General features: G+C 41.8%; 1 protein-coding gene across 1 annotated transcript in view; it reads left to right on the top strand.

Annotated features, from left to right (window-relative positions):
* The first annotated feature begins 3848 nt into the window (after positions 1 to 3848).
* Positions 3849 to 26447, top strand: part of DIAPH3 (diaphanous related formin 3) — a 118288-nt gene continuing 95689 nt past the window's right edge. Inside the window, exons 1-12 of the mRNA XM_081198299.1 lie at positions 3849 to 3980; positions 5555 to 5587; positions 7260 to 7436; positions 9287 to 9391; positions 11755 to 11885; positions 13063 to 13137; positions 14028 to 14097; positions 17426 to 17562; positions 19325 to 19430; positions 22483 to 22593; positions 22983 to 23101; positions 23435 to 23551. Coding sequence (XP_081054425.1) covers positions 3855 to 3980; positions 5555 to 5587; positions 7260 to 7436; positions 9287 to 9391; positions 11755 to 11885; positions 13063 to 13137; positions 14028 to 14097; positions 17426 to 17562; positions 19325 to 19430; positions 22483 to 22593; positions 22983 to 23101; positions 23435 to 23551 — 1307 coding nt within the window. The 5' untranslated portion in view covers positions 3849 to 3854. The remainder of the gene's footprint in view (positions 3981 to 5554; positions 5588 to 7259; positions 7437 to 9286; positions 9392 to 11754; positions 11886 to 13062; positions 13138 to 14027; positions 14098 to 17425; positions 17563 to 19324; positions 19431 to 22482; positions 22594 to 22982; positions 23102 to 23434; positions 23552 to 26447) is intronic.

Here is a 26447-nt window from a genome sequence, read left to right as displayed (position 1 = left end):
GTCCTGCTGGCAAGGGAAGACCAAGTCATCTCAAGCCACAGGCATATGACTGCCACACTTTATAACTGCCATCTTTACACACCTATGGCACACTTGTTTTGGTCAGCAGTTTGTGGCACTCATTATTTTGATCTTCCCCTAATTTTATTATATTGGAAGCTAGTGTATTAAAAGCATTTGTGACCTGATTTCCATATTAGCTATATTGCAACAGCCACACATTTGTCTTTTTATGCTCTCTCTCTCTCTCTCTCTCTCTCTCTCTCTCTCATATTTATTGCCCCATTTTTATGTTATGTTTTTTTTAATTGATCTTATACTCATTTGTGTTGTATTGCTGTTATTTTTATTGTATTTCTATGTTTAATGGTGCAATTCTATACTGTACACACTTATATGAGAGAAAACCCATTAAAATCACTGGGAATTACTTCTGAAGACAGGCATTGGATTGCATTGTTAACTTGAAAATTACCCCGGGGATCTATGGGAGTGAAAAGTCGGGACAAAAATATTTAGATAAATTTTACCTGTGGTTCTGTCCTACATCATTGTAGTACTGCATGTAGCACTGAATTGGTTGGGACCATTCTGATCATGTTGCCCTTTCCCATGCCAGAATCTAGATGGGTAGGAGTGTGTGCATACCACAGATGAAACCAAACCAAGAAGGCTTGAAACTATGTAGGCCTCAAGAGTGCAAGTATGAATAACTTCAGCATAAAGTAAGCAAAACTAAAAGATAAAAGAATTAGGAATCACTGTTCCCTCCTGTTAGAGTGTCAGTGCCAAACATCAGTTTAGTTTCTGCTTATTTGAAAGCAGCTTTGTATAATTTTTTCCTGACACTACATGAAGCAGAACATGCCTCAGGCTATATCTTTTTAAAGCTTCTCAGATGCTTTTGTATATAAATTCTTAGTTGTCACAAGGTTGACCAATTCTTGGCATGCATTCGGCAAAAGGAGAAATCCGTAGCAATGTTCTACAAATTGAGATACTGTACCAAAGTTTCATTAAAATGCCTGGCTCCGCTGCTGCATCCTTTTTCTGCATATTTGAGATATGTATAGATTTGGTACATGTACGAGATAAATTATTTCAGGGGGGTGGGACTCTCTTCCTAATAATTTTAAAAGTCTGTGTGAAGTTTAAAGGAAACCAATTTAACTCATAGTTTCTGTGTAAACTTTTAAATAATGAGATAATCTTTTATAACACTTATGAATTATGTTGTAAAAATTAGAAGTGGTTTAGTGGAGTTTGGGCCATTTTGACAGTATGAAAATGCATAAATCAGAAAGCTGGCAGTAATTTGGCCTAATTTTGCTACTTCATATTTAACTCTGAGTAAGGCAGTAATGGAACATCATTACTCTTTGGAATCTAGATATCACAAAAACCTCATGATAAAAGCGAAGTAGACTTTCATTATGAAAGTTCAACCTTTGGTGCTGAATGGTAGGTATATTCAGTTTTAAGTCAATCTTTTCTGTCACCATTTTGTAATCATGATTTTTTATTTTAAAAAGTTTTTTATGCCTCATTCAATAACAGCACCATGATCCTTATTTGCTCTACCAAGCAGGGGAGCTAGCTAGACTTTTTGAGGCTAGCAAGTGCTGAAGGGACACAGCAGGACAGCCTCCCAAAATGATGTTACAGTGAATGCCTCAGAGGTAAATCTCAAAGGTGTTACAGTGCTGGCTCCGGAAATGTTCTATGCACATCTGCAAACTCTTCTCCACCTTCAGCAAATAAGTCTTTCTGCAACACAAATAGCACAGGGGTGGGATCTGACCCAGTGCTAAGGGAACCTTATAAAGACTGCAAGCTTGTCTTTATATTGCTGGAGGACAGGCTGCCATCTGTCTAGTGGAGCTGGCCCAGAAACTAGCACATTTATGAAACTACCTGTACACAGGATGTGTAACTTAGGGACGTCTGGGAGGTGGAAAGCCTTGCAAGGCATCCAGGGGAGCAACAAACACAAGAGTGCTCCCAGAAAAAGAACTTTTACTGAAAAAGTAAAACAACATTTTGTTCATTTTAGCAGTTACTGAAGGCTCTCATGTACAAAGTTAAGGGAGGATAATAAGGCAGACAATGGCAAACCCAAGTGGCTATATGGTTATGCTTTAGTATTTGGAGGGGGGAAGGAGGGTGGTTGCTGACATGGAAACTGGCAGGAGAAAGAGTGTTGCATCTTTCCTTACTTGTCTTCTCTCCAAAACATGGCGTGGGTGGGGGTTCTTCACACATGCGGATGAGAAACAGTGTACAGGTGGTTTAATGTTTGTAGACACTAATGGAGTTATGAAATGCAAGCAGGGAAGCCAATATAATTAGCACCTCATTTCTGTATGTCTCATCACAAATAGTTGTCAAGGACATGGGGCAATATGGGCTTTGGTTTGGAGAATATTACACAAATAGGTAACATGGCCATGATTACACTGTTCTGTCTTTTTCTCTTCCTCAGCAGATTAAGATTTTTCATTTCATAGGCCATCTGCCTCACAAGTATGATACACCTGTTGCTCTGAAATTCTGTTAGGATGGAATGTAAATCGGCAGGTTTTTTTCTCAGTATGTGTTCAGATATTTTTTTTTAAAAAAACCATTTTAGCAGGAAAACAACATATTGGCCAAAGTAATCTGAACAAGTGGAATTTCTCTGCCCCAACCACCAAAAAAAGATTGATGTTTGGTTTGTGACACGTTTGAGAGCCTCATGGAACAAAACGATGATTGTATAAGCCTAGACTGTCAAGTAATGATTAGAAAAGGCAGATGCTCTGTTTTCAGCACAGCATCTGCCAGAGTGCTGAACTTGTTCTGCTCATTAGAGCGGCTCTTCTGAGAGGCAGGAGTAATAATGTTGGTTCAAGGCCAGTTTTCAGTTTTTACCCTTGAATATCTCATGTCAGAGAGTGGAATAGAGAAACAGTGTTGCTTTTCCCATTTTATTTCCCAGCTAAAAGTATGGGAGAGGGTGTTGTCATATATATGCACCCCTCGCTTGCTTCCTAATTGGCCAATGGGTGCTGCTCCTGATTCCATCCCATCCCCTCTAGGGCTCAGGGGGGACATTGGGCTGGAACATATTCCCCATGATGGAAGCCCAAAGCAGCCTCCCCAACCCACTATCCCCCACCAGGCGGGCTGGAAATCAATGGGAATGGTAGCATACAAACTTTATCAAATAATATAAAGAAATAAAAACAACAAACATTTGTGTGCACCTTGCTCCCCCCTCCCCGTGGGAACTCAAGACAGAGTACAGCTAAAAACAGCAACTTAACATTGATAGAATTTAAACTATATTGATAACCATAGAGAGAGGGAGAGAGACAGGTAGATATGGGGGAACCAATCATGGAAAAAATATATAAAATTCTAGAATCCAAACAATATTTATTTGTTTGTGTTTAATAACTATGGGAAAGAAGAGAATTCTTGTTTGTGTATAGAGAGAGAGATGAAGCCCCAGCTCCCTCAAACACAGGCCCAGGCAAGGGCCTAGTCAGTCTGGGGTCCCGCGCACGCGCCCAAGCCAAAGGGCAGCCAATCGGCTCAGCGATTCCCTGGCGCCTCCGACTCCCGTTCCGCGGACGCCGCTCCATCCGGGACTTTCTTCCTCCCTCCCTCCGGAGAGCTCCGTCTCCACCTATCAGAGAGGAGAGGGGCTCCTAGGCCATGCTCGGCGGCCTGGGATTGGCTGCGCAGAGGCGGGCAAGGAAGGGAGGGCGGGGAGTCCAGGGCGCGGCGGGCGTTTCAACGGCCCAGGGCGCGCGGGCGAGAGGGGCGGGGCCTGGCCAACGCCTGCGAGGGGCTCCTTCCGCGCGCCTGCCATGGAGCCGGGGGCGCCGCGAGGGAAGAAGGGCCGAGGAGGGAGCAGGATGCTCCGCGGCGACGGAGGCGAGCCCGGCTGGGAGGCGGCGGCGGGCGGAGGCGGCAGCACTAAAAAGCCCAAGTTTGTGAGTAGCCTGAGGCAGCTCTGGGCTCCGGGAGCCTCTCCTTCGCTCCCCCCCCCCAGGCCGTCTCTGGAAAATGCCTCTTTTTGAAAAACAAGAACGCGCAACTGATTTCCCTCATGGGGGGTTGGCGAGCCCCCCCCCCTTATGCTGCCCAGGAACTTTCCTTCGGAACTCGCTGCCTCTTGAGGTCCAGGAGGCGCCTTGACTCTTTACTGCAGCTGCTGAAAAAGAGAATTGGTTAGACAAGCCAAGGCTGGGAAACTTAGACCAATTCTGATGGCTGTGCATTTTTTCTTGATTTTCTTTTTGTAAACCGCTTTAAGGGCGAGGTTTTTTAATATATAAAAAACTATAACTAGGATATTTAAACAAAAGCTGCTTGGAGGCTTTTTCTTTCAGCGCGAGGCCAGTCGGGAGAGAGAAGGGTGTTCAGGCATCTCTGCTTGCTTCCTCACCCTCGGGCAGAGGGTTCCAGACTCTTCGAGTCCCCTGTGGGGAAACCTGCACCAAGCCTCAGAAGCCCAGTTTGGTCCCCCCTTGCCCGCAGAGCCAGCAGCCCCTCACCCCTTTGCAATCCTTCTTTTGTGGAGCGTTTCCTCAGCCTCCTCTCCCCTCTTCTTAGGAGTCCTCTGGGAAGCTGCCTCGGTCTCTGAGCCACCCGCCCCCTGCCCCAGAGAGAGGTGCCTCCTCGGAAGAGGATGTCCCCAACAGAGACTGGCTGAAAGTGAACGTGAGGCCACCACCTTACTCACCTTGAGTGGCAGCAGCTGGGCCTGCATGGCAGAAAAGCCCCCCTTCAGTGCTGGACACTCAGCTCCCAGACAGGCACTGCACGCAGCAAGCACAAGAAAGGCCAGCACGGCGCCTGTCTGCCTGCCTGTCCGGCCTCCCATTTGTCTGTCCATTCCCAACAGCAAGGGCTGGCAGACTGGCTGGGCTCCCTCATCCACTTGCTTGCTTCCTCCGAGGCTGCCTCAGCTGCTGGCAACCAGCACCCCCTGGCCAGCCCCAGAGCCAGGGCTGCTGCAGCAAACAGCCATGCAAGCCTTTGGGAGGCAGAGATGCAAGAGGGCATCAGAGGAGGGAGGGAAGGAAGGAAAGAGAGATGGAGGCCAGTGTTGCCCACGGCACACCTGACCAGCATTCAAGGCACCCCAGGGTGCCATGGAACACTGGTTGATAACCAATGCCCTAGGGTGTTTTACTCTGATACTGATAAAGGGGACTCTTAGCCACAAGTTCATACAGAGTTCGCAGGGAAGGGATGGTTGTCTCCTTATCTGCTTGCTTTTCTGGGCATAAGCAGGTTAAAAAAGGGGGGCAGCAGGGGCAGTTCTTCTTCACTTACTGCCAGTCAAGCCAAGGAGGCCAGGGACTTGTGGCTGTTCCATGGGATGGGTTCTTGAGGTTGTCCAGTGGGGTATCATCAGGGTTACCTCCACATTTACAGAGACCAATATGATGATGGACAGTGAAGGAATATTGCTTGCATAGTGAAATTATACCTAGAATTTCTTTGCTAATTTTTGGTAGACTATCTGAACTGCATTAAGAGCTTGTTTCTTTATTTACAGCATTTGCACATCAAGACACTGACAGATGATGTGGTAAGATTATTTTGCTTTTATTCTGCTGTGACTAACTATGTTTTACCACACAGATAACGGGAACTTGTTTGTAAAATAATTCTAGTACTTAACTGAAATGCAGTAACTCACTTCAGATGTAATGCCAAATAATGATTTTGTGTTACATGAACTTGCCTAGGGCTAATGTGCTCTCCCACTGCCCTTAATGCCATCTCATATTTTTTCTTTAGTTAATGGGTAAGTGAACCAATAAATGGATAAATGTGAGTAAGAAATAATAACAATAAAACTATAACAATTTGCTGTGGCATCCTACATTGGCAAGTTTGCTTGTAAACTAGAATTGGGAATTAAATGTTTGGTTGTAAATAATAGTTTGCCCAGATTGGATGTAGTGATAAACTATAGTTTGTGACAAAACAAGTATAGGAGGAATAAATGGGTATCCTAAGCGTTGTTCATGCAAACCAAGCCAATAAGTTGAGTGTGCCATTGGTTAACTATGCTTTAACCATGCTTCCACGCTTATGAAAGAGATGTCCTGTTTATTGTGTTTTGGCTGGAATTCTCCATTACCTATTCAGCTAACAACTTTCTACGTCTGGGAGGTCAGAGTTATAGATGACAGTTCTGGGTCCTACCTTATTTTTAGGTATTTTGCATTGCAAGATTTTGCTGTAGGAATGTATTTAGGGGTCCTATTAGCTTCTTTGGGCATGATACTAAATTATAGTTTAGAATTATGTGTATGAGCCTAAGTTTACTTCAGGCTTGCATGCCAGATCACCTTTCTAGTGCTGCTGTGAGGAGATTGGAAGCTTTAACTTGTGTGTCCAGTCAACTGCTTATTTAATTATTTTAGAACCCTAAACTAGTTTATATTTACTATGGTTTGTTGAGTAAAGCTATTGCTGATTAGGTAGAGAGTTGCATAACCCCAGTATCACCATACTAATGTACTTTTTTGTTGTTGAAGACTGCCACATGTGGTTGGATATGCCACAGCAGCAAATTGCAAAGTATGGGCAGAGGTATAAGGAATATGGCAATTTTTAAAGTACACTTGTGCCATGTTTTTCAGGACTTTATATACTTACCTTGATAGCATGCTTGGTAGCATGCTGACATACAACGCGGGTGTCAGTAGCTAATGCCCAATAACATCTAGATTACAGAATTCTTCAGTGGCTGCAGCTTAGAAACCAGCTCACCAAAGGGTGAGTTACATTACTTTATATTCAGGGCTAGTGATGCTTGAACCCATGCAGCCAAACTATCCGAATCCAATAATGGTTGCAGCTGATGTACCAAACGAAGCTGATAAAATGCGGTTGTAGCCACTGAGGTAACCTGAACCTCAAGTGACAAAGCTGGGAATACCCGTAAACTAGGTACCTGGTATATCAGACAAAGTACAACCTGGCTCGTCCAGGCTCAGTCCTGTAATATCAAACCATAGTTTAGTGTTTGTCTAAGCAAAGCCACAATGAGTCGGAGTCACCTAATGATGGTAGGAATGAAATAGTACTAGGTAAACAACATTTTTTTTTTAAAAAAATGTTTTTGCTTTTTTGTATTTCAGTGCTACTGTAAAGAGATACTACTGATCCCACATATAAGAAGTATTTTTAGGATGCACTGTGTATAATATGAACTTGTTTGGACATATTCATTCTTAGTTCTTGTTCAGTTTGATAGATTTTCAAGTATACGAATTCCTGGGAGCAAAAAAGATCGACCAACTATAATGAATCTGAAACAATTGCATTCCACAACCAGCAGCTGGCCTACATCTGCAGATTTGGATGACTTCATTCCTAATCCTTTATCAGACGGGGAGATCCTATCACTATTTGAAAAAATGATGGTAAGAGAAATTGTTCAATTGGCTGTGAAGGTGTAATGATATCTTAAACAGAATACTAAAGTTCCCACTATGCTATTGGGTTTCTCTTTCTGCACAATAAAAGCACTGTTAAAGTTATATCTGCACACCAACTCATTAAAAAAATAGTTTCAACTAGTTGTGTGTGAATTTTAGCAGTGGCAGATAGTATTACAGTCCATTATATGAATGGCTCTCTCCTACTAAGCATCTTGCCTGTTGATACAGCCTTGTCCACTTATGGCACCAGCTTAATTTTCATATTATTCCATAAGGGTGAATGGGGGGCACATAATACCTTTCAAAATAGTTGTTGCAAAGATTATACTAGTACCATTACTCTTGTTTTATATATGCGACAAAAATGGGCAGCAATAATGAAGGAAATGGTTACCAATAAATCATATATATTAGTAAACCCTAAATAGCATCTTTCTATAATTTCTACCAGTCCCAACTAATAATAATTAATAATAGTAATTTAATTATTTGTACCCTGCTCATCTGACTGGGTTGTCCTTGCCACTCTGAGCGGCTTTCAGCATATATACATAGTAAAACATAGTAAAACATTAAACCTTGAAGAGCTTCCCTATGAAGCGCTGCCTTCAGATGTTTCCTAAATGTTATATAATTACTCATCTCCTTAATATATGATGGGATGGCATTCCACAGGGTGGGCGCCACTACCAAGAAGGCCCTCTGCATGTTTCCCTGTAACTTCACTTCTTGGAGTGAGGGAACTGCCAAAAGGCCTCAGTGCTGGATCTCTGTGTCTGGGCTGAGTGATGGGGTGGAGACGCTCCTTCAGGTATACAGGGCCAAGGCCGTTTAGGGCTTTAAAGGTCAGCACCAACACTTTGAATTATGCTCAGAAATGTACTAGGAGTCAATGTAGGTCTTACAGAACAGGTGTTATATGGTTCCGGTGGCCACGCCCAGTTGCCAGTCTAGCTGCCGCATTCTAGATTAATTGTAGTCTCCGCGTTACCTTCAAAGGTAGTGCCGCATAGAGTGCATTGCAGTAGTCCAAGTGGGAGATAACCAGTGCATGTACCATTCTGGTGAGACAGTGCACAGACAGGCAGGGTCTCAGCTGGCATACCAGATGGAGCTGGTAGACAGTCACCCTAGACACAGAATTAACCTGTGACTTCATGGACAGCTGTGAGTCCAAAATGACTCCCAGGCTGTGCACCTGGTTGTTCAAAGGCACAGTTACCCCATTCAGGACCAGGAAGTCCCCCTTTCCCCCCAGAAACATTACTTCTGTCTTGTTGGGATTCAACTTCAATCCATTAGCTGCCATCCATCCTCCAACTGCCCCCAGAAACTCACACACGACATTCCCTGCCCTTCACTGGTTCCAATTTAAATGAGAGGTAGAACTTAGTATCATCCACATCTTCATATTCACTGTAACTGAGTTGAGCTCACAGTCCTTCAGCACAAAAATCCACTCCAGGTTAATCTAATCTTTCTACATTTCAATATAAAAATATTCCTTCCAGTAGCACCTAAAAGACCAACTAAGTTAGTTCTTGGTATGAGCTTTCGTGTGCATGCACACTTCTTCAGATACATTATTTTGACTATGGCAGACCAACACGGCTACCTATCTGTAACTGGAACTATGGAAGGCACTACATTTCAATAGTTAATAGGATCATTTTATTGCTTTTGTTAAATAAAAAAATCCTTGCAATCTACAGCAAGTAACTCAGGATTTGCCAGCATATTCTAATGAACCTTTTATTCATTCCTGGTTTATGGTAAGGTGATTTTGTTTGTAAATCATAGTATGTAATGTCTGTTTTGCCTTTTCCCCTTAGGAAGATATGAATTTAAATGAAGATCGAAAGGCACCATTGAGAGAGAAAGATTTCAGTACCAAAAAAGAAATGGTGGTGCAATATATTAGTTCTGCTTCTAAAGTGGTAAGCACTCTTGAGTGGAGTGGGTGTTTGGGTGGGAGAAAAACTAACGGATATTAAGAGATTGATGCAAATCAAGGAAAACACTACTTTTATCAGCAACTGCAATCACAGCTCCCAACAAGTACAGTCCAGTTCATGCCAGACTGCGTGTTATTTAGTTAAGATATTTATATACCACTTAATTATTCATATTTCTAAGTGGTGTAAATAAAAACAACCCACAGAAAATGGGACAATAGAATGATAAGACTTTATCATGAAACCAAACATCACCTTAAAATACCTGTTGGAACAAGAAAGTCTGAGGCAAGTGTCTGAGGTTCAGCAAGGAGGGCGCTCGGCTGGGAGGGAGTTCACAGCCTTGGGTCCACTATACTTAATTCATAACGGGGGACCACTGACAGAGACTCACTCAAAGATCTCAGTGATTGGGCCTGCATATAAGGGATTATGGACTCACTGTTACAAATTAAATTTGTAAATTAACGCACGAACCTTGAACCTGGACCGGTTAAATATGGACAGCCAGCTTTTAAGCACTGGAATTATGTGCTGGTACATCAACAGACTAGCCACAGCATTTTGCATCAGCTGGAGCTTCTGAACCAGGCACAGGGTAGCCCCACATAGAGAGCCTTGCAATAATCAAGTTTTGAGGTTATCAATTCAGGAATTTCCACAGCTAGGCTAACCCTATTGGTACACTAGCTATAGTTGGTAAAAGGTACTCCTGGCTATTTAGGCTACTATTAAATCTGAATGTAAGTTTGTTAGTTCTGCTATTTTTAGAAATTGAAAACAGTGCCTCTTTCATTTAAATGAAGTATGAATGATTTACAACACTTTATCTACCAAACAGGTGTGTTTCATTTTCATCTGATGAATTGCTTTAGTTTGCCCAGTAACTGTCAGTCATGGCAATTTAGTTTTGTTTGGGTAGGACAAGGCAGAATGAAGCAGAAAGAAGCAACTCTTGAAAGAAGAGAGGACAAAGCTGTTCAGTACAGTTTCCTAGGTTGTCTATTTCTACTGCCTAGGAATGGAGTGGATTCAACCTTTAATTCCAATTTGGTCTTGCTCCCTGAAATGGTGCTCTCACAGATGTCTTAGTGGAAACTAGGGCCAAAAGTAAAGATCTCCTCTCAAAAAGAAAGAAAAGAAAAGAAAAGAGGCTAGATTAAGATCTAGGGAATACCCAAGTTGTAAACCCTCCTGTGTCCAGAGACCTATTTACAAGTCCTTATAGGCCCCTCCTCCCCAAAACACAGGGGATTCATAAGGTTTGAAAGACAAACCAGTATTGGTAAAGACTCTTCGATTCAGTTAGCTTCCAGAGTCTTTTCAAAATGAACAACCTGTGCCTTAAAGGCATTTAAATTTACCTATATTCAGAAATGCATCAGGTTCCCCTGCCGTGCAAGGTCCCACTAGGACCTGGCGAATACCTTAACCTGTCTTCAACAATATGGCTTCCTGATAAACTGGCAAAAGAGCCACCTTTGCCCCTTGCTGCAGATCCAGCATCTGGAGGCTACTATAGATATAGCATCCGGGGGAAACTATAAATACAGCAACCTTTGCTCATGAAATCCATATGGCTTTTGTTGCATTTTTAAAAAGCTCCTGCAAAGGGCTGGGCATCATTTTGCCCAGCTTGATGCAGTTGTGGCCACAGTGTATTAGATAAGTATTCATTTTTTAAAATATAGAATTTAATATGTTTGTATTGAGATTTAATTTTAAATTGTATACTGCTCAGTATGCAGGTGGGTAATGACACGTTTCAGTTTGTTCTGTACTGCAGGTCCCCCAGCACATGCCAAGCTAGCATGTTTGGGAGGATACATTAGGGAGGCACTTGCAGAAGATTAGTGTATTTGTTCTTAGAGTGAGTACCCAATCTAGTAGTTTTAAAAGTGTTAGTGACCATTATGTGTCGCTTTATGGTTAGTTGTTTTTAGTTAATTTTATGTAATTTCTGTACCCCAACCTGGAATCTATTGTAATGTAGGGCAGGCTATAAATAACATTTTTTATTTAAAAAAACAACTACTTGTATAAACGTAAGGAGGTAGTTAACTTTAAACATGTAATTCTCTCCAAGTAATCCTATGTACCATGTGTAATTGCTTAATTTTTATCAGCTAGATATAATTTTAAATTATCATTTATTTTATTGCATGTATATTCCAGCTTTCAAAGTTATACATTCTTCATATTTTATGATTTTAAACTAGCTAGAAAATTGCTTTAGTTAAACACTGAATTTCTCTAAAAGTTAGTAGTTTAATGAGATGCTTGTGAATTGTAACTGGTAAAATGCAGTGAACTGAGATATTGAGCAATTATTACTTTCCTTGCAGGGGTGCCTCAAGAGTAGCAAGCAGATTTCACCACAGGAGTTCATATATGAACTGAAATCAGGAACAGTAGATGAAAAACTTGTTGGTTGCTTAGAATCCCTCCGCGTGTCATTGACTAGTAATCCTGTCAGGTAATTCTAGTTGTTCAAAAGTTGTTCTTTTTTCTTTAAAAAAAAAAAGTGTATTGCTGTATTTCTATATGACCATTTTCCTTCAGTAAACAAAAGCAAATTAGTAAAATTTTATAAGGTGTTGTGTTTTACAAGGTGTGTTTATGACTTTGTTTAAGGTAGAGTTTCTCCAGAATCTTGATCTCTGAATATCAGTGGTAGTCACTTTCCTCCAAATGCCTTTCCTAGATGTCTTGTTGTTTTCCCCCTGTAAATATATACAAGTGGTATTAGAAATATGAAGTTGCATGTCTAATATTTTTGCTGAAGTTGTAGGGATAGTAGAATTGGACTTTAAAGTAGGAACAAGTGACTACAGTTTGTGTTGTGATCCAGAGAAAAGATGGTGCTTTTGTTTTATAGCAGCTGATTCTCCTGTGTGTGCATTGCTATGCTGCTCGTGTACTTCATCTGTGTTGCTCATTCACTGGATACTAAATTAATCTCCATATCATTATGATGTTGCCAAAAGGTCTCTTGAACTAAAATTAGAATTTGATTAAATCAACAGTTTTAATACTAGCTGTGATGTTTTATGGCAATGTCTACATATAAATTGTTTAGAGTCATTTATGAACACTAAATGTTCACGCATTTCAGAACTTATTCTCTAGCATTGTCTATGCACCTTTTCAAGGCCCTTTCTGTGTCAACTATTTGTGTCCCACAGTAGGGCTACTGAGAAGAGATGTTGAGCAGAGCTGCAATATTAATGCTGCATGGTCGGCATTCTTACTATAAAGCATGAATCCTCCTTATCCATGTGCAGATAAGTTGATACCAAACAGCAGTAAACAAGTTGGGAAATGATATGAAACACACACCCCTCTCTCAAATATCATACAGGTTGCCTGCAAGTCTTTGCCTATTTTTGAGTGGTGCCACATGGGGCGTTTAGATGTGTAAAGATTTTCAGTGCTGTTAAAACTTGTATTTCCTAAGGATGTGGCAGTTGTTTTTAAGTGGTAACTACTGTGCCTCCTGGTCTGTGGGTGTCTTGCTGCCCAGCACAGGGAAAGGATTCTGAGCTCTTGACGCTATCTCTTTTTATATAACTATAGTGATTGCTTGAAATAAAAGGTCACCTAATGGATACAATATTCAAAATATCTTTTTCACCACCTCTTAATACTTGCAGTTGGGTTGAGAACTTTGGACATGAAGGACTTGGATTACTACTGGACATCTTGGAAAGATTGGTTGAAGCAAAGCAGTAAGATTTTTTTCTACAAATATACAGTCTAGGCCTGGGTGATGTATCGATTCATCGCCCAAACCCAGTTTTGAAACCTGCATTGCGTCAATGCTTTCACAATTTTAGGCCAGGCAATATACCATGAATGCCAGCAGGTGTGGCCAGCTTTTCAGGTATGTCCTCCTCAATCCTCAGCAAGCCCAGCAGGGCCACTCAAGACCCGCTCCCTCCCTCCCTCCACAGCCCAGCCAGCCATCCCCAAAGATAATGGAGTGGGGCTGGGGGTGGCAGCGTGCTTGCACCTACCTCTTGTGCTTTGTGCTGTGCTTGCTGCTTGCCCGCCCATCATTTCTTCGGCTGAGCAAGTGGGCTGCATGTGGGGAACAGCAGTAGCAGCAGCGCTGGCTCCCTTTCCTCACCTCCGACCCTGTACCTTCATAGTTGATTGGTGGTGACGGTGCCCATTTCCCTTCAAGTCGCTGCTTGCAAGATGGAAGTAGTGGGGCTGGCTGTGGTGCTGGAGCTGTTGGGAACGCAGTGAGGTGGCAATGGCCATGGGGTAGGCTAGGAGGGAGCTGGTGTGTCTGCTTGGGGGCGGTGAGGTACTTAGGCAAGGCGATGCTGTGCTGTCAGTGTATGCTGTCCCATTGGTGCAGATGGGAGCTGCATTGTGGTGTAAATGAGCTATGGAGGGTTAACTGGCTACTGCACTGAACTAGTTCAAACCACTTTGAAGTCCTCCTTCCTCCTCATTTTCAGGCATTGTGATATATCACTATATTGTGATGCTTTGCTGGTGATACATCACAATGTTGAAAAGCAGATATTGCCCAGCCCTAATACACTCCTCAGCAAGAGTAGAATAGCTTGCATTATGATATAAATTTCTTGTCCTTAATTTGTTTCAGACAGGAACAAATTCTGAAGAAGTTACAGCACAAGATCATACAGTGCTTGAAGGCCTTTATGAATAATAAGGTTAGCAACGTCATTTGCTTATTTAAGACTGCTGTCGTATACAGTACTTGGTTATTTGGAAATAAGCCCTATGAAACTCAGTGACGCTTTCATTTCAAGAAGAAATGAAGTATAAACACACATAACTGATACTGTTAACAGTTGTTAAGTGACATGCCAACCTTTGTCTCATATCCTTGATTCTACTGGCACATAACTAGATACACAAATTGAAGCTGCAATCCTATGTTCAGTTCTTGTTGGGGTCAATATCTGGTATGTTATGGTTTAACTGTTGTCATGCCTAACAGAAAGCTATGCCTATGCCAGTGGCTTAAAAGTGCTGCAGTAGTAGTAGTGATGATGATGATGATGATGATGATGGAATAATAATTTCATTTCATTTTTTACTGCTTTATATTTTAAAGAAAAATCTCAAAGCGGTTTACAGCATATTAAAACATCAATAAAACAATCCAGAATTAAACATTTCTGAAGAAAGTCGAATATAGAGTATACAGTCAAAGCAACATGATTGACAGAAAACTAAAATATTGCCTTAAAGATTTCAAAATAGAACATTACAAAGGAAGTCAACTAAAGAATACATATTTAACACAAAGTTAACAAAAAATACCCTAAACATTTCCAAAAAAAATTGCTAAGTGAAGTCAAATATAAAAGGCGCATTTAAAACAGCATAATTAACAAGAAAACAAAATATCATAAGCATGACACGGCTGTTTGGCAGGCACAAAAAGATGGGGCAAAATAATCCAATAATTAGGATTTTTTGTCAGGCATAGTAATGTCCCTCTGTTCTTACCAGGAGCCTCTTTAGTAGAGCTGGGTGAGTCTGGGCCCTGTCCTCTAGGCCAGGTGGAAAAGGCCTTGCAGGGAGCAGCCTTCAAGACTCCCTTCAAGGTTGATGTCTGTTATCTTTTCTGTAGCATTTTTTATTTACAGTTGCTGTACCATCTTTATTGGAACCATTTCAGAACAAGCTCATTTTATAGAACTGATACTGATTCCGGCATGTGCAGCTAATAAAATGCTTGCTTTGCTTCTCTCCCACTACAACTGTTGTTGTTTCACCAGGAAGCAAGCCAGATTTGGACTTGTTGTGATATCTGAACCAGACTCATGGTTTGTCTTTCTCCAAACAAACAACATGTGATAATCCAAGACCAACCTTGGCTTGCAATTGTGCTTTATTTAGAAAGAAACCATGAGCCCAGATTTGACATCACAACAACCCATACTCTGTCATGTTTCCTTGTGGCATAGCAATAGTAAGAGTGAGGGTGGAGAAAATTGAGCACTCTCTTAGCTGTTAGTACTAGCATGCTGCACGTTTCCATTCAATAATAGTTTATTTTTTGCATTACATGTTAAGCATTATCTGCGAATCAAGCCAGTGAGGTGCCAAAAGATCATAGTTAATCTACAAGTTAATCTTGTAGTGTCCAGTGGGGCTCCTCCCCCTTCCCCTTGTGTTTAGGATTTCAACCTTATGGTACTAATTTAGTTTCCTCATTAGGAGGCCTTCATGCATTTTTATGAGGTGTCAGTTGGAAAAAGAAGGTAGCTTAGTCCACTGGTAGAATCAAACTTCAACATTTACACACTGAAACTAACACATTTATTTTAAATCCAAGTCCAGTTTCCTTTCTGCAGGACAGCATTGTTTCTATATAAGACCCTACGCATGTTCCAAAAGCAGCAGAAGATACTGTATCTGTTGCACTTCCTGCTAAATATTCACTTAAAATTTAAATATGGCAGTTAGGAGTAAATCAGTTGGCACATACAGAGTATATTTATGAAAAAGTAACTTTATGTGCTTACACAGATAGCAGATGATGCATATGAAAATGAAACATGTAAAGCCAAAGACTGGACGTGAAACGATGGGATTGTATAAAAATATTGAATGTTGCAAATTAGTCATTTGCCTACGACAGTGGTTTTCAGCCTTTTTGAGTCCATGGCTCCATTGACCAACCACATTCTTTCTGTGGGATACAGGAATTCCCACTTATATGGGGGTTTGTGCTGCCAAATACAACAGTTCTTTCCAAGGATATCAGCACAAAAGGAATGAGGAGGTGGAAGGGGAACAAGAGCAGTTTTATTAACAGGCATACAAAGCATTAGCAGGCATACAAAGCATAACATAAAACATACCCGACAGGGGCTACCCAATCTCCCCTTCAGCTGCCTGGAGCCACATGTAGAGCAGCAGGAAAAAGACCCCGACCGTCGGTGTCCCATCATCAGGTCCTTTGGTCTGGGCAGAAGCTCACCGGGCCCCTCCCACCTATGGCTTTCATAGCCTGCCTTGATGCAATCAAGTGCACCTGGCATTACTCATGATTAATACAGAGCGGCTGAGAGTCTCCCACTACCTGCAGCCGGCATCCAGCCAGTACTTGCAACACAGAAGAACCCAATAAACGCCTGACAGGTGAGAATCCAGCAGACCTCAAACTGGGGATGTTAAAGGGAAAGGGACATGCCACCTCCCTCCTCAAAATACAATTGTCTTCCGCATTTCCACTACAGGGTTGCATTCCGGCCCCCTACTTGCATCACTTGGATGTGCATAAGTGGGGATGTCCCCCATTCCACCCCACATGTATGATAGCACACATACAATAGCCAGGTTCTTTAAAAAACTGAGCATACAAGGCTTAGTGACAGATGTGGAAGGACACAGTGTGGCGGTATTAGGCAATTATTAGACTGTGTGTATGCCTGTAGTATAAGTTTACTGTGTGAGTAATGTGAAGGGTGTGTATAATGTGGCTGAGTATTACCGTATTGGCCCGAATATAAGCTGCGTCTGCAAATAAGCCACACCTTTAAAATTCGGGGGAGGGAAGAAAAGAAAACTACCCAATATATGCCACTCCCTTAAAATTCCACAGGCTCTCACACCCATTCCATTTTACTATATGTTTGTTTCAGCAGTGTTATCGTAAAAGCCAATTTTTGCAAGGTCGCAAATTTTAGCTGCTGTTTTAATGGTTCATGGTCAGAATTTGGAAAAGACTTATATTCAGGCCAATACGGTAAATATTCTGAGAATTGTAAGAGCCTAAGCAAATTTCCACTTGTGTATTCTTGTTATTTTATTCTTATTGCTATAAGGTTTTTGTATGAGTGCTTCAACAAAATACTACATGGTAGTTTTTCAGTCATTTGAGTAGTGTGCAGTCCTGCCTACCTGGAATATTTGTATTTTGAAAGTGGCTAGGAGAATTGATAAACTAATAGAAATTACTCTTTTTATAAATGGGTGGCACTTGCCTTCTTTCTGTTAACTATCACTTTTTGTTTTGTCCAGTATGGTTTGGAAAGAATAATGGGTGAAGAGAGAAGCTTTTCATTACTGGCTAAAGCAATTGATCCTAAACAAATCAGCATGATGACTGATATAGTTAAACTTCTTTCTGCAATATGTATTGTTGGAGAGGAAAACATGTAAGTACAGCACTGAATATCTAAGTTGGTTGGTGACTTAGAAGTAAGTAGGTGAAAGTTGTTAATTGGAAATGGTTGTATTGAGACCTAAAGTTTAATCTTGAAAATACCAATACCTTGGCAGTAAGCATTTTTAAACAATGCACGGAAAGCTTGATCCTTTAGCACACATTGTTATGGTGGTGTTTGCAAACAAGGCTTTGCCAAGATGTACAGAATGGAGGCCTGTTTTACAAACATCTGTACAATCACAAGGGTTAAAGCTAGGGAACTGGTGCTCCGCTCTCAAAGGTGGCAGCAGCCAGAGACCATCAGTGGAGGAGGTGAGCTGTTTAGCAGGCCCTCTTCCATAACTGCTGGAATTCCTCCTCCTCTTAAGAAATCCAGCCTTTTTGCACCTTTGGCTGGCAGAGGGAAGCCTCCCCCATCTCACCCCCTGCTGACTGAACGATTGAGAGCCCATCTGGGCTCAATCTACAAAGGAATTGGGGGCTATATCAAGACATGGTCCAATGGGCGGTTGTCCCTTTGTGGGAAATGGCTTCAGGAGGAGGCAAGGGCAATCACCCCCGCCCGTAACATCATCTTCTCTGGTGATGGCCTTGCCTTATTTGTTTAAAATGTTTTTCAAAAAAATTTTTATTGCTTTTAAATTTGGGTTTGTATGGGAAGAGAGGAACTGCGGAGAGCAGGGGGACTCCAATTACAGTGGCTCTGGGCAAGGGGAGGTGTGGTGTAGGGGTGGGGCATGCCTGGTAAGGGGTACCCTGCACAGGCAGTTAGTGACTGTGACTGTGACTGTGCCAGCCCTCAGAGGCTGATGGATTCAGTTGGTTTCCAGAGGGCCCTGGTTGATGTGACTGGCACACTTGTTGAAGCCCGGGCTGACTTGTAGAACATCCAAATGAAACAGTCACATGAGTGCACTTTCCCACTTCGTAGAGCCCACTTGTGGCTCAAGTGTTCTTGGTGGTGCAGAGTGCCTTTCATTGGCTTCGACTAGTGGCCCAGCTGCACCCCTGTCAGGGCAGGAATAACTTAACATATGTTGTCTATGCTCTGGTAATCAAGGTTAGATTATTGGAACATGTTATACATGGGACTGCCTCTGAGGACGGGTTGGAAACTTCAGCTGGTGGGGAATTCTCCCAATTCTCCTAAACAATCTGGCCTTTTAAACTGTGGGTGGGTGGGTGTTGTTTTTGTTTGTTACTAAGTTGGGTATTTTTGTAGTGTAAACTGCCCTGTGATCTTCGAATAAAGGGCGGCATACAAATTGTAGTAGTAGTAGTACAGTGGTACCTCGGGTTGCAGACGCTTCAGGTTACAGACGCTTCAGGTTGCAGACGCTGCTAACCTGGAAGAAGTACCTCGGGTTAAGAACTTTGCGTCAGGATGAGAACAGAAATCGCGTGGTAGCGGGAAGCCCCATTAGCTAAAGTGATGCCTCAGGTTAAGAACAGTTTCAGGTTAAGAACGGACCTCCAGAACGAATTAAGTTACTAACCCGAGGTACCACTGTAATAGTAATTAATAATAATAATAAATGATGATGGTGATAATAAGTAATAATAAATAGATTATAGAGAAGATTCCATTCCAGTTGGTAATCTTTATATAGAATTCTGTATGCATAGTCCTCCTCAAACTTGCTTTAAGGACATTAAATAAAAAAATTGCTTTAAAATTAGTTTTATGCTATTATAATCCATTTCTTTTTATTGGTAAATATAAATTATTTATTTGGTTTTTCATGTTATAGCCTTGAAAAAATTTTGGACGCTTTGACTACAGCAGCAGAAGAGAAAAACATTGACAGATTTTGTCCCATTGTGGAAGGTCTTCAGGGGAATTCCATCCATTTGCAAGTAAATGATAAGCTTGTGTGCTTTTTTTTTTATAGCAGAGGCAGCGTCTAAGGAAGACTAAAAATAAAGCTAGGGTGGGGTATATGTACCAGTTCTGTTTGTAGATGGGCAGACAGTGACATTTCTGTGCAATCAATTGTATTGATTTGTGGCTCTATTATGGCTCTATTATGATGATGACTTAGGATGTCAGAGCTTATGTGCAACATTAGTAACATGTTGCAATCTACTGTACCACTTGGAAAAGCTACTTTTTCCTGAGACCAATAGCGATGGATATTTTAAAAAGCAAAACCAGAAGTTCATATTTTCCCAAGTGTTATGGAGTTTGGGGGTTTGAAGTACTGTGGAACACGTGCACTAAAAGTCTTATATGCCCAGATAACATACTTGGTCTGAAAAAATACATAGCTGAATAGTGGTTGGGCTTTTTATCTTAATGGCTAATGGTCTTTGGGGTGTTGGATTTAGAACTGCAAAAGCTTTTTTCTCCTGTTGTAAGAATGTTACGGTGTGTAGCTTACTGAACACCCACCTTCCCTTGCATTGGCAATTAACTTTAAGACAGCCTGTGTTGGTGCCAATGGAAGGCTGTTGTTGATGCTTATTGGCTGAGCTAACCCTCTCCTCCACAGCTGCAATATATGAATATCCCCCTCTTCCAGCAATTAGGTTTGAAATTTAATAAATTTAATAAAAAGATAGATGTTTAATATAAAAAAGAAAAAAGCCAAACTGTTTTTTGAAGCCTGAGTTCTTCATGAGAGAGTATGAGAAACTGCATATGGCTTGTGCTGCATTTATTTTGAAGTATTTTATCCTGCCCTTCGGCTGCAAAAAGCTCCCAGAGATCAATAGCAGCACCCTCAGACTTCTGTAACGGAAAAAGAAATGGTACTGGGGGAGGAGGAAAAAAGCAAACTTGGGCAACTGCTCTTACATGCATTTTGTAATGGGTATTTGCCTATGGGTGGGTGTGTACCAGCTCTGACCTCACCTGTTTTGGCCTCGCCCATTGCAGTCATGTGGATCCTGGAAGGTTGGCTGTAAGAAAATGTGGCCCTTAGGTTGAAAAAGGTTCCCCACTCCTGATTTAAAGGAAACTTTGTACTAATGTGTAGGTTTACTGTGATGTGTGTGTGAAATTTATTAAGAATTTACATACATTCTATGTGTAGCATACAAGGTAAAAATATATATACCATATTTTTCCATGTAGAAGATGATTTTTTTGCCAATTTTTTTTTAGTCAGAAATTGGGGGTTGTCTTATACATAGATGGTTAAGAAAAACACTACTTACGAGTAGCATAGGAAGCCTGGGGGTATTTCAAGGTATTATTTAGGGGGGGAAGCGCACACACACACACACACACACGATGCTCGACTGACTAAAGCCTGCAAGGGAGAATGAGGAGGGTCACTTTTGCAGTGGGAGGTTTGCAAATGAACAAACAACCACCGAAAGGGTGAGAGCGCAACGTGGCTTGGAAAAGGCTCTCAAGACAATGCACCAAAAAGGGGGACGCCCCCCCCCCACAACTGAAAGAGGGCTGAGCAGGCCCTGGAGCTGAGACCTAGGTGGGCTGCAGCTGCGGTTGCCGGCCTCCGCTGCTGCCTCCTTGCTGTTCTTGGAGGGAATCAGTCCATTCAGCTGCTGCCTGCGTTGGCTATGAATGGAGATGCGATGTGGGCCAGAGAGGCAGCCAGTCCATTAAGCTGCTGCCTGCGTTGGCTATGAATGGAGATGCGACGTGGGCCAGAGAGGCAGCCAGCAGCTCCTTGTCTCTTATGCAGTGCTTCCTTCGCAGCCTCAGTGGAGCAGCACGGCTGCCCAGGCATCTCATACTTGACGTGTTGCTGTTGTCACCGCTGCTGCTCCCAGTTCCTCCAGCCTCTCTTACTTTCCCCTCTCTGAATCTCTCTCACACACTCACAAACAAGACACTTCAACTCTCACCCACAGGGTCCTACCGCCTGACAGGCTCCACTCCCACTTTCCATTCAAAGGGCATGCACCTACTCGGCACAAAAAAACCCTGGACATTTTGCCAGATTAAAGAAACCCACTGCAGGCGCCATGAAGAACCGCCTGTCATTTCACTTACCACTTCTGCCAACCAGTGCAGACAACTGCGACAAGCCAGGTTAGGCAGAGCAGGAGCTCTCCCTGGCACTCTAAATGAAAAAAAAAGTTGTTCTGTTTGATGTTTAAAATACTGATTTCTTAATTTCGGGTTCAAAAAAATACGGGGCGTCTTATACACAGAAAAATACGGTATATTTTTTGTAATATATGTATATATAGAGAGAGAGGACATGGGTGAAAAAATAAATTGTTTTATTCATCTTTTGTTGTTTGAACTGGTAGGTTATTGGTTTATGTTGGCATACATTTCCAGATGTGTTGGTTGTGTCCTATTAAGTCTAACATATATGCAGTAGTCATCTAAAATGATTTGGATCAAAGTGGCCCAAAGTTTCATGCCAAGTGGGCTGTAAGAGTACTTTGACACGTAACCTGTAGACCACACACTGCCTTGTCACGCAGGGGGCAGGAGCGAGGCCAAAATTTGACACACACCTCCTAAGCCTTCACACTGCCTTCCCTAAGCCAGGTGCTGAGCTTTGGGAAGGAACCACAAGACTCTGGCAGTCCTAGAGCCCTCCCACCTCCTTCCCAAAGCTGGGAAAGCACTAACTAGGCTTTGGGAAGAAGGTGGGAGGACTCCTGGACCATGCCAGAGTCCTCATGCCTTCTTCCTAAAGCGCAGAATCTCCTTACCTGGCTTTGGGAAGCCAGCATGAGGGCTGAGGGTGTGAGTGTGTCATGTTGTTGAGGGCTGCCAAAAAAGGGCCGTCCGTTGGATCACCCTGATTTAGATACTCTTTAGCAATATTTAACAAGTAGCACACTGGGTTGCATGTCATGGCGACTTGATACTCCTGCACTCTTAGTAATAAAATATCAAGTCATAAATGGTTGTAAGCTGAGCACATGCAATTTAGTATTGTTTGGTCTGTTTTCTTCTGAAATATTATTTTTCTTGCAGGTAGCCTGTATGCAGCTGATCAATGCACTAGTTACGTTTCCTGATGATTTGGACTTCAGACTCCACATTAGAAATGAATTTATGCGTTGTGGATTGAAAGAGCAAGTGCCAGTAAGTCCCCTATAGTGTGTGTGTGTGTGTGTGTGTGTGTGTGTGTGTGTAAGAGAGAGAGATAATTAATATTTAAATTAGTTTATTTTTCTTGGCTGAGGAAAAGTTGTGTTAAGCCCCTTTTGGTGTAATTTATTAAGACAGAGAATGAAAGATTACATATAAAAATTGATCCACAAATGTATAGATGAAAATAATCTTTAGTACCAGCTTTGTTTTATGTAATGTATTCCAAATTTTAAAATATATCATTTGTTTATTTGAATAATTAATGTAAATTCTCCCAAATAAATCCCTTGCTATGTTAAAAATTGGATTTTGTTCAGAATAACTTATATTTGTAAACAGTCATTAATTAAGCACTATTGTATTCTCCCTTCCTGCTGCAGCAACTGAAATGCTTAAAGAATGATGCTTTGGATATTCAACTAAAAGTGTTCTGTGAACATACAGAAGAAGACATGATTGAATTTTCTCATCGTTTAGAAGATATCAGATTGGACTTTGAATATCCTTTGAAAGAGGACAAAGAACCCAGAAATTTTAGACCTGGGATTGGTAGCAAGCATCCCATTGGTGATGCCTTTTTTCCATTTTAAATGGAAGTAAGAGGTGCTGATGTAGAAAATGAGAGTGTGCATGTTGTTCCAGGACTATGGGTCCGGGCGAGCAGGGAAGGCAGTTTGGGCCAAACACATGAAGTAGCTGTGCTTAACTTACACATCTCAGCTTGGTTATTTAAATGTTGAAATTATAATAAAAAATAAATTTTGCTTTGAAAGAGTAAAGTACTTGTATGGCCTAGAATACAAATTAGCTGTATCATCCTTGACCTGGATACTGAAGCAAATGATGTTTACAATGTGGTGTGGAACACTGTAAAGGACACAAGTGCAGAAGGCTATTTTCTTTCTATACTTCAGCATCTCTTGTTGATCAGAAATGACTCTTTTATAAGGTAAGGAAAACTTGCAATAGCTCCTACCTAGGTATTTATTATAAAAGATTGTATAATGTTTACCACCTGGAATTTTTCCCTGGATGTCCCCCCCCCCTTGTGAAAAGGGAATAACTTGTGAACTGATGCAAGTTACTTAGTTTGATAAGAGGAGGAATTCCAAGGGAAACTGGGCTTTTCCTAGACTAAAGTTAAAATGGGCCATATGCTTGCCAAGGAAAGGTGGTCTTTGCTGCCAGCATATCTAAGAACCAGTTCATATATTGGAACAAGCTCACTTGTAAACAACTATTCACATGATTACCCATAGTAGCAATATAATTCTGAAAGTGACATATGAGAAAACTCTGCTCCCTTCCATTATTTTATTTTTTTAGGTAGTGCTTTTTCTCATCATGAAAGAGAAGTCTTGATTTGCAGGTGTTCCCTTCTCTGGTTACATGAGTAGACTGAGTAGTTATTTGCAAGATTGAGCTGTCTCCAATGACACATGAACTTTCACTTAGATTATGATGATAATGATTGATTCAATATATATACTACCCTCTATCAAAAGATTCCTGGGTGATGTACAACATTTAAAATATATTCTGTGGAACATAATCATAAAAACACAATACAAAGCATAATAATAGGCAGCATAATAATAAAAAAATCATAATATCAGTCCCCCTTTAACAGACCATAAATTATTTAATGACCAAAGGCTTGGGTAAAGAGAAATGTTTTTGCCTGGCATCTAAAGACATGTAGTGATGATGCCAGGCAAGCCTCTCTTGGGATAGTATTCCAGATGGGCCACCCCAGAAAAGGCCTGTTCTCGTGTTGCTACCCTCTGAACTTCTCAGAGAGGAGGGACATAGAGAAGGCCTTGGAGGACAGGTCTGGGTTGGTTCATATGGGGAGGGGCGGTCCTTAACATATTGAGGTCCTGAGCTGTGTAAGGCTTTATAGGTCAGCACCAGCACTTTAAATTGGGCCTGGATTGGCATTATATGCCCCCCAAACTGTTCTGTTTTGGTGAGCAATTGGGCCATTGTGCACTAGCTGAATTTTCCAAATCATCTTCAGAGGCAGCCACATGTATAAAGCATTGCAGTAATCCACCAGCCGAAGTTGATGGAAGGCATTAGCAAGGCCACCTGGGCCTCAAGCGACAATAATGGATCTGGGAGCGCCTGCAAAATACAAACCTGCTCCTTAAAAGGGAGTGTAACCCCCGCAAGAACGGGCCTTCTCCCATCTATTCAGTCTAGGGAACCACCACTAACAGCGCCTCAGTCTTATCTGGAATAAGCTTCAGTTTATTGGCTCTAATCCAGTCCCTTCCTGAGGGGGCAAGGCATTGGTCTAGAACACCCACTGCTGCACCTGTAGACGTAAAGGAGGAATTGAGCAGATTACCCACACTCCAAAACCCAGGCTTCGTGTAGATATTACGTAACATGGCGGAAAGAATTGAGCCCTGAGGGACCCTACATTGAAGGCCTCATGGTGCCAAAAAAACACACCCAAAGCATCGCCCACTGCAGACGGCCATCCAAGTATGACTGGAACCAATGCAAAATAGTGGCCATCCACCCCCAACTATGATAGCCTCTCCAGGAGTATACAGTGCTTGATGGTATCCCTGAAATGTCAAGGAGGATTAACAGGGACACACTGCCCCTGTCTTTCTCCTGACGGAGGTCATCATGTTATGCAAACAGGGTGGTTTCTGTGCCAAATCCCAATTGACAATTCTAGAAAATGAGTCTCTTCTGGACTTCCCACCCTTACCTCCACAGTGTTAATACTCAAACCCTTTCTACTGCATTATATCTTCATTACAAAAAGTTTCTCTTTTACAATTTATCATTTTTCTTATACTGCTTTTATCTCGATTCCTGCCTGTGATTTCACTTGACTGTAATACTTTTTAAAATAGTCCACGAAAGTCCTCCATTCTTCTATAAAAAGTTCATCATTTTGCTCTCTTAATCTCCTTGCCATTTCTGCATAGTCCATTATTTTCAAAAGCTACTCCTCCTTTGTGGGAACTTTCTCTTCTTTCCATTTCCATGCTTATAATATTCTAGCTGCTGTTGTCACATAAATAATCTGGTCATCTTCTTTGGAACATACATCCCTATTATACCTATAAGAAAAGCTTCTAGTCTTTTCAGAATAGCCCATTTAAACATTTTCTTCATTTCATTACATATCATTTCCCAAAAACCTTTTGCTTTTTTACATGTCCACCACATAGGGTAGAATGACGCATCTATCTGCATACATTTCCAGTATTTACATGACACATTTTTATACATATTGGCCAGTTTATTTGGCATTAAATACCACCTGTACATCATTTTAAGATACTTTCCTCTTAGTGTATAACAAAGCAGTAAATTTCATATCCTTTCCCCATAACTTCTTCCAAGAAGCCATATCAATATTATGGCCTATGTCTTTAGTCCATTGTTATTTTTTCCTTAACCAGTTCATCTTTAGTATTTTATTCTACTAACATTTTATACATTTTAGAAATCAGTTTTTCATTACTCTCAAGCAACCCCATTAGGAAATCAGGTCTTGGTTCCAATAAACCAGTGGTTTTCAACCAGTGTGCTGTGGAACCCTGGGGTGCTTTAAATCATATGGTCAGGGGTGCCATGGGCAACACTGGCCTCTTTCCTTCCCTCCCTCCTGATGCTCTCTCACTTCTCTGCCTCCCAAAGGCTTGCACAGCTGTTTGTTGCAGCGGCCCTAGCTACAAGCTCCCGAGGCGAATGGTGCCTCTGGGGCTGGCTAGGGCATGCTGGTTGCCAGGAGCTGAGGTGGCCTCGGAGTAAGCAAGCAAGCGGGTAAGGGAGCCCAGCCAGCCAGCCAGCCCGTCTTCCAGCCCTTGCTGTTA

The sequence above is a fragment of the Podarcis bocagei genome, assembly GCF_964188305.1.
Source record: "Podarcis bocagei genome assembly, chromosome: 6".
Taxonomy (NCBI): Eukaryota; Metazoa; Chordata; class Lepidosauria; order Squamata; family Lacertidae; genus Podarcis; species Podarcis bocagei.
This window is presented reverse-complemented; position numbering and strand designations above follow the sequence as displayed.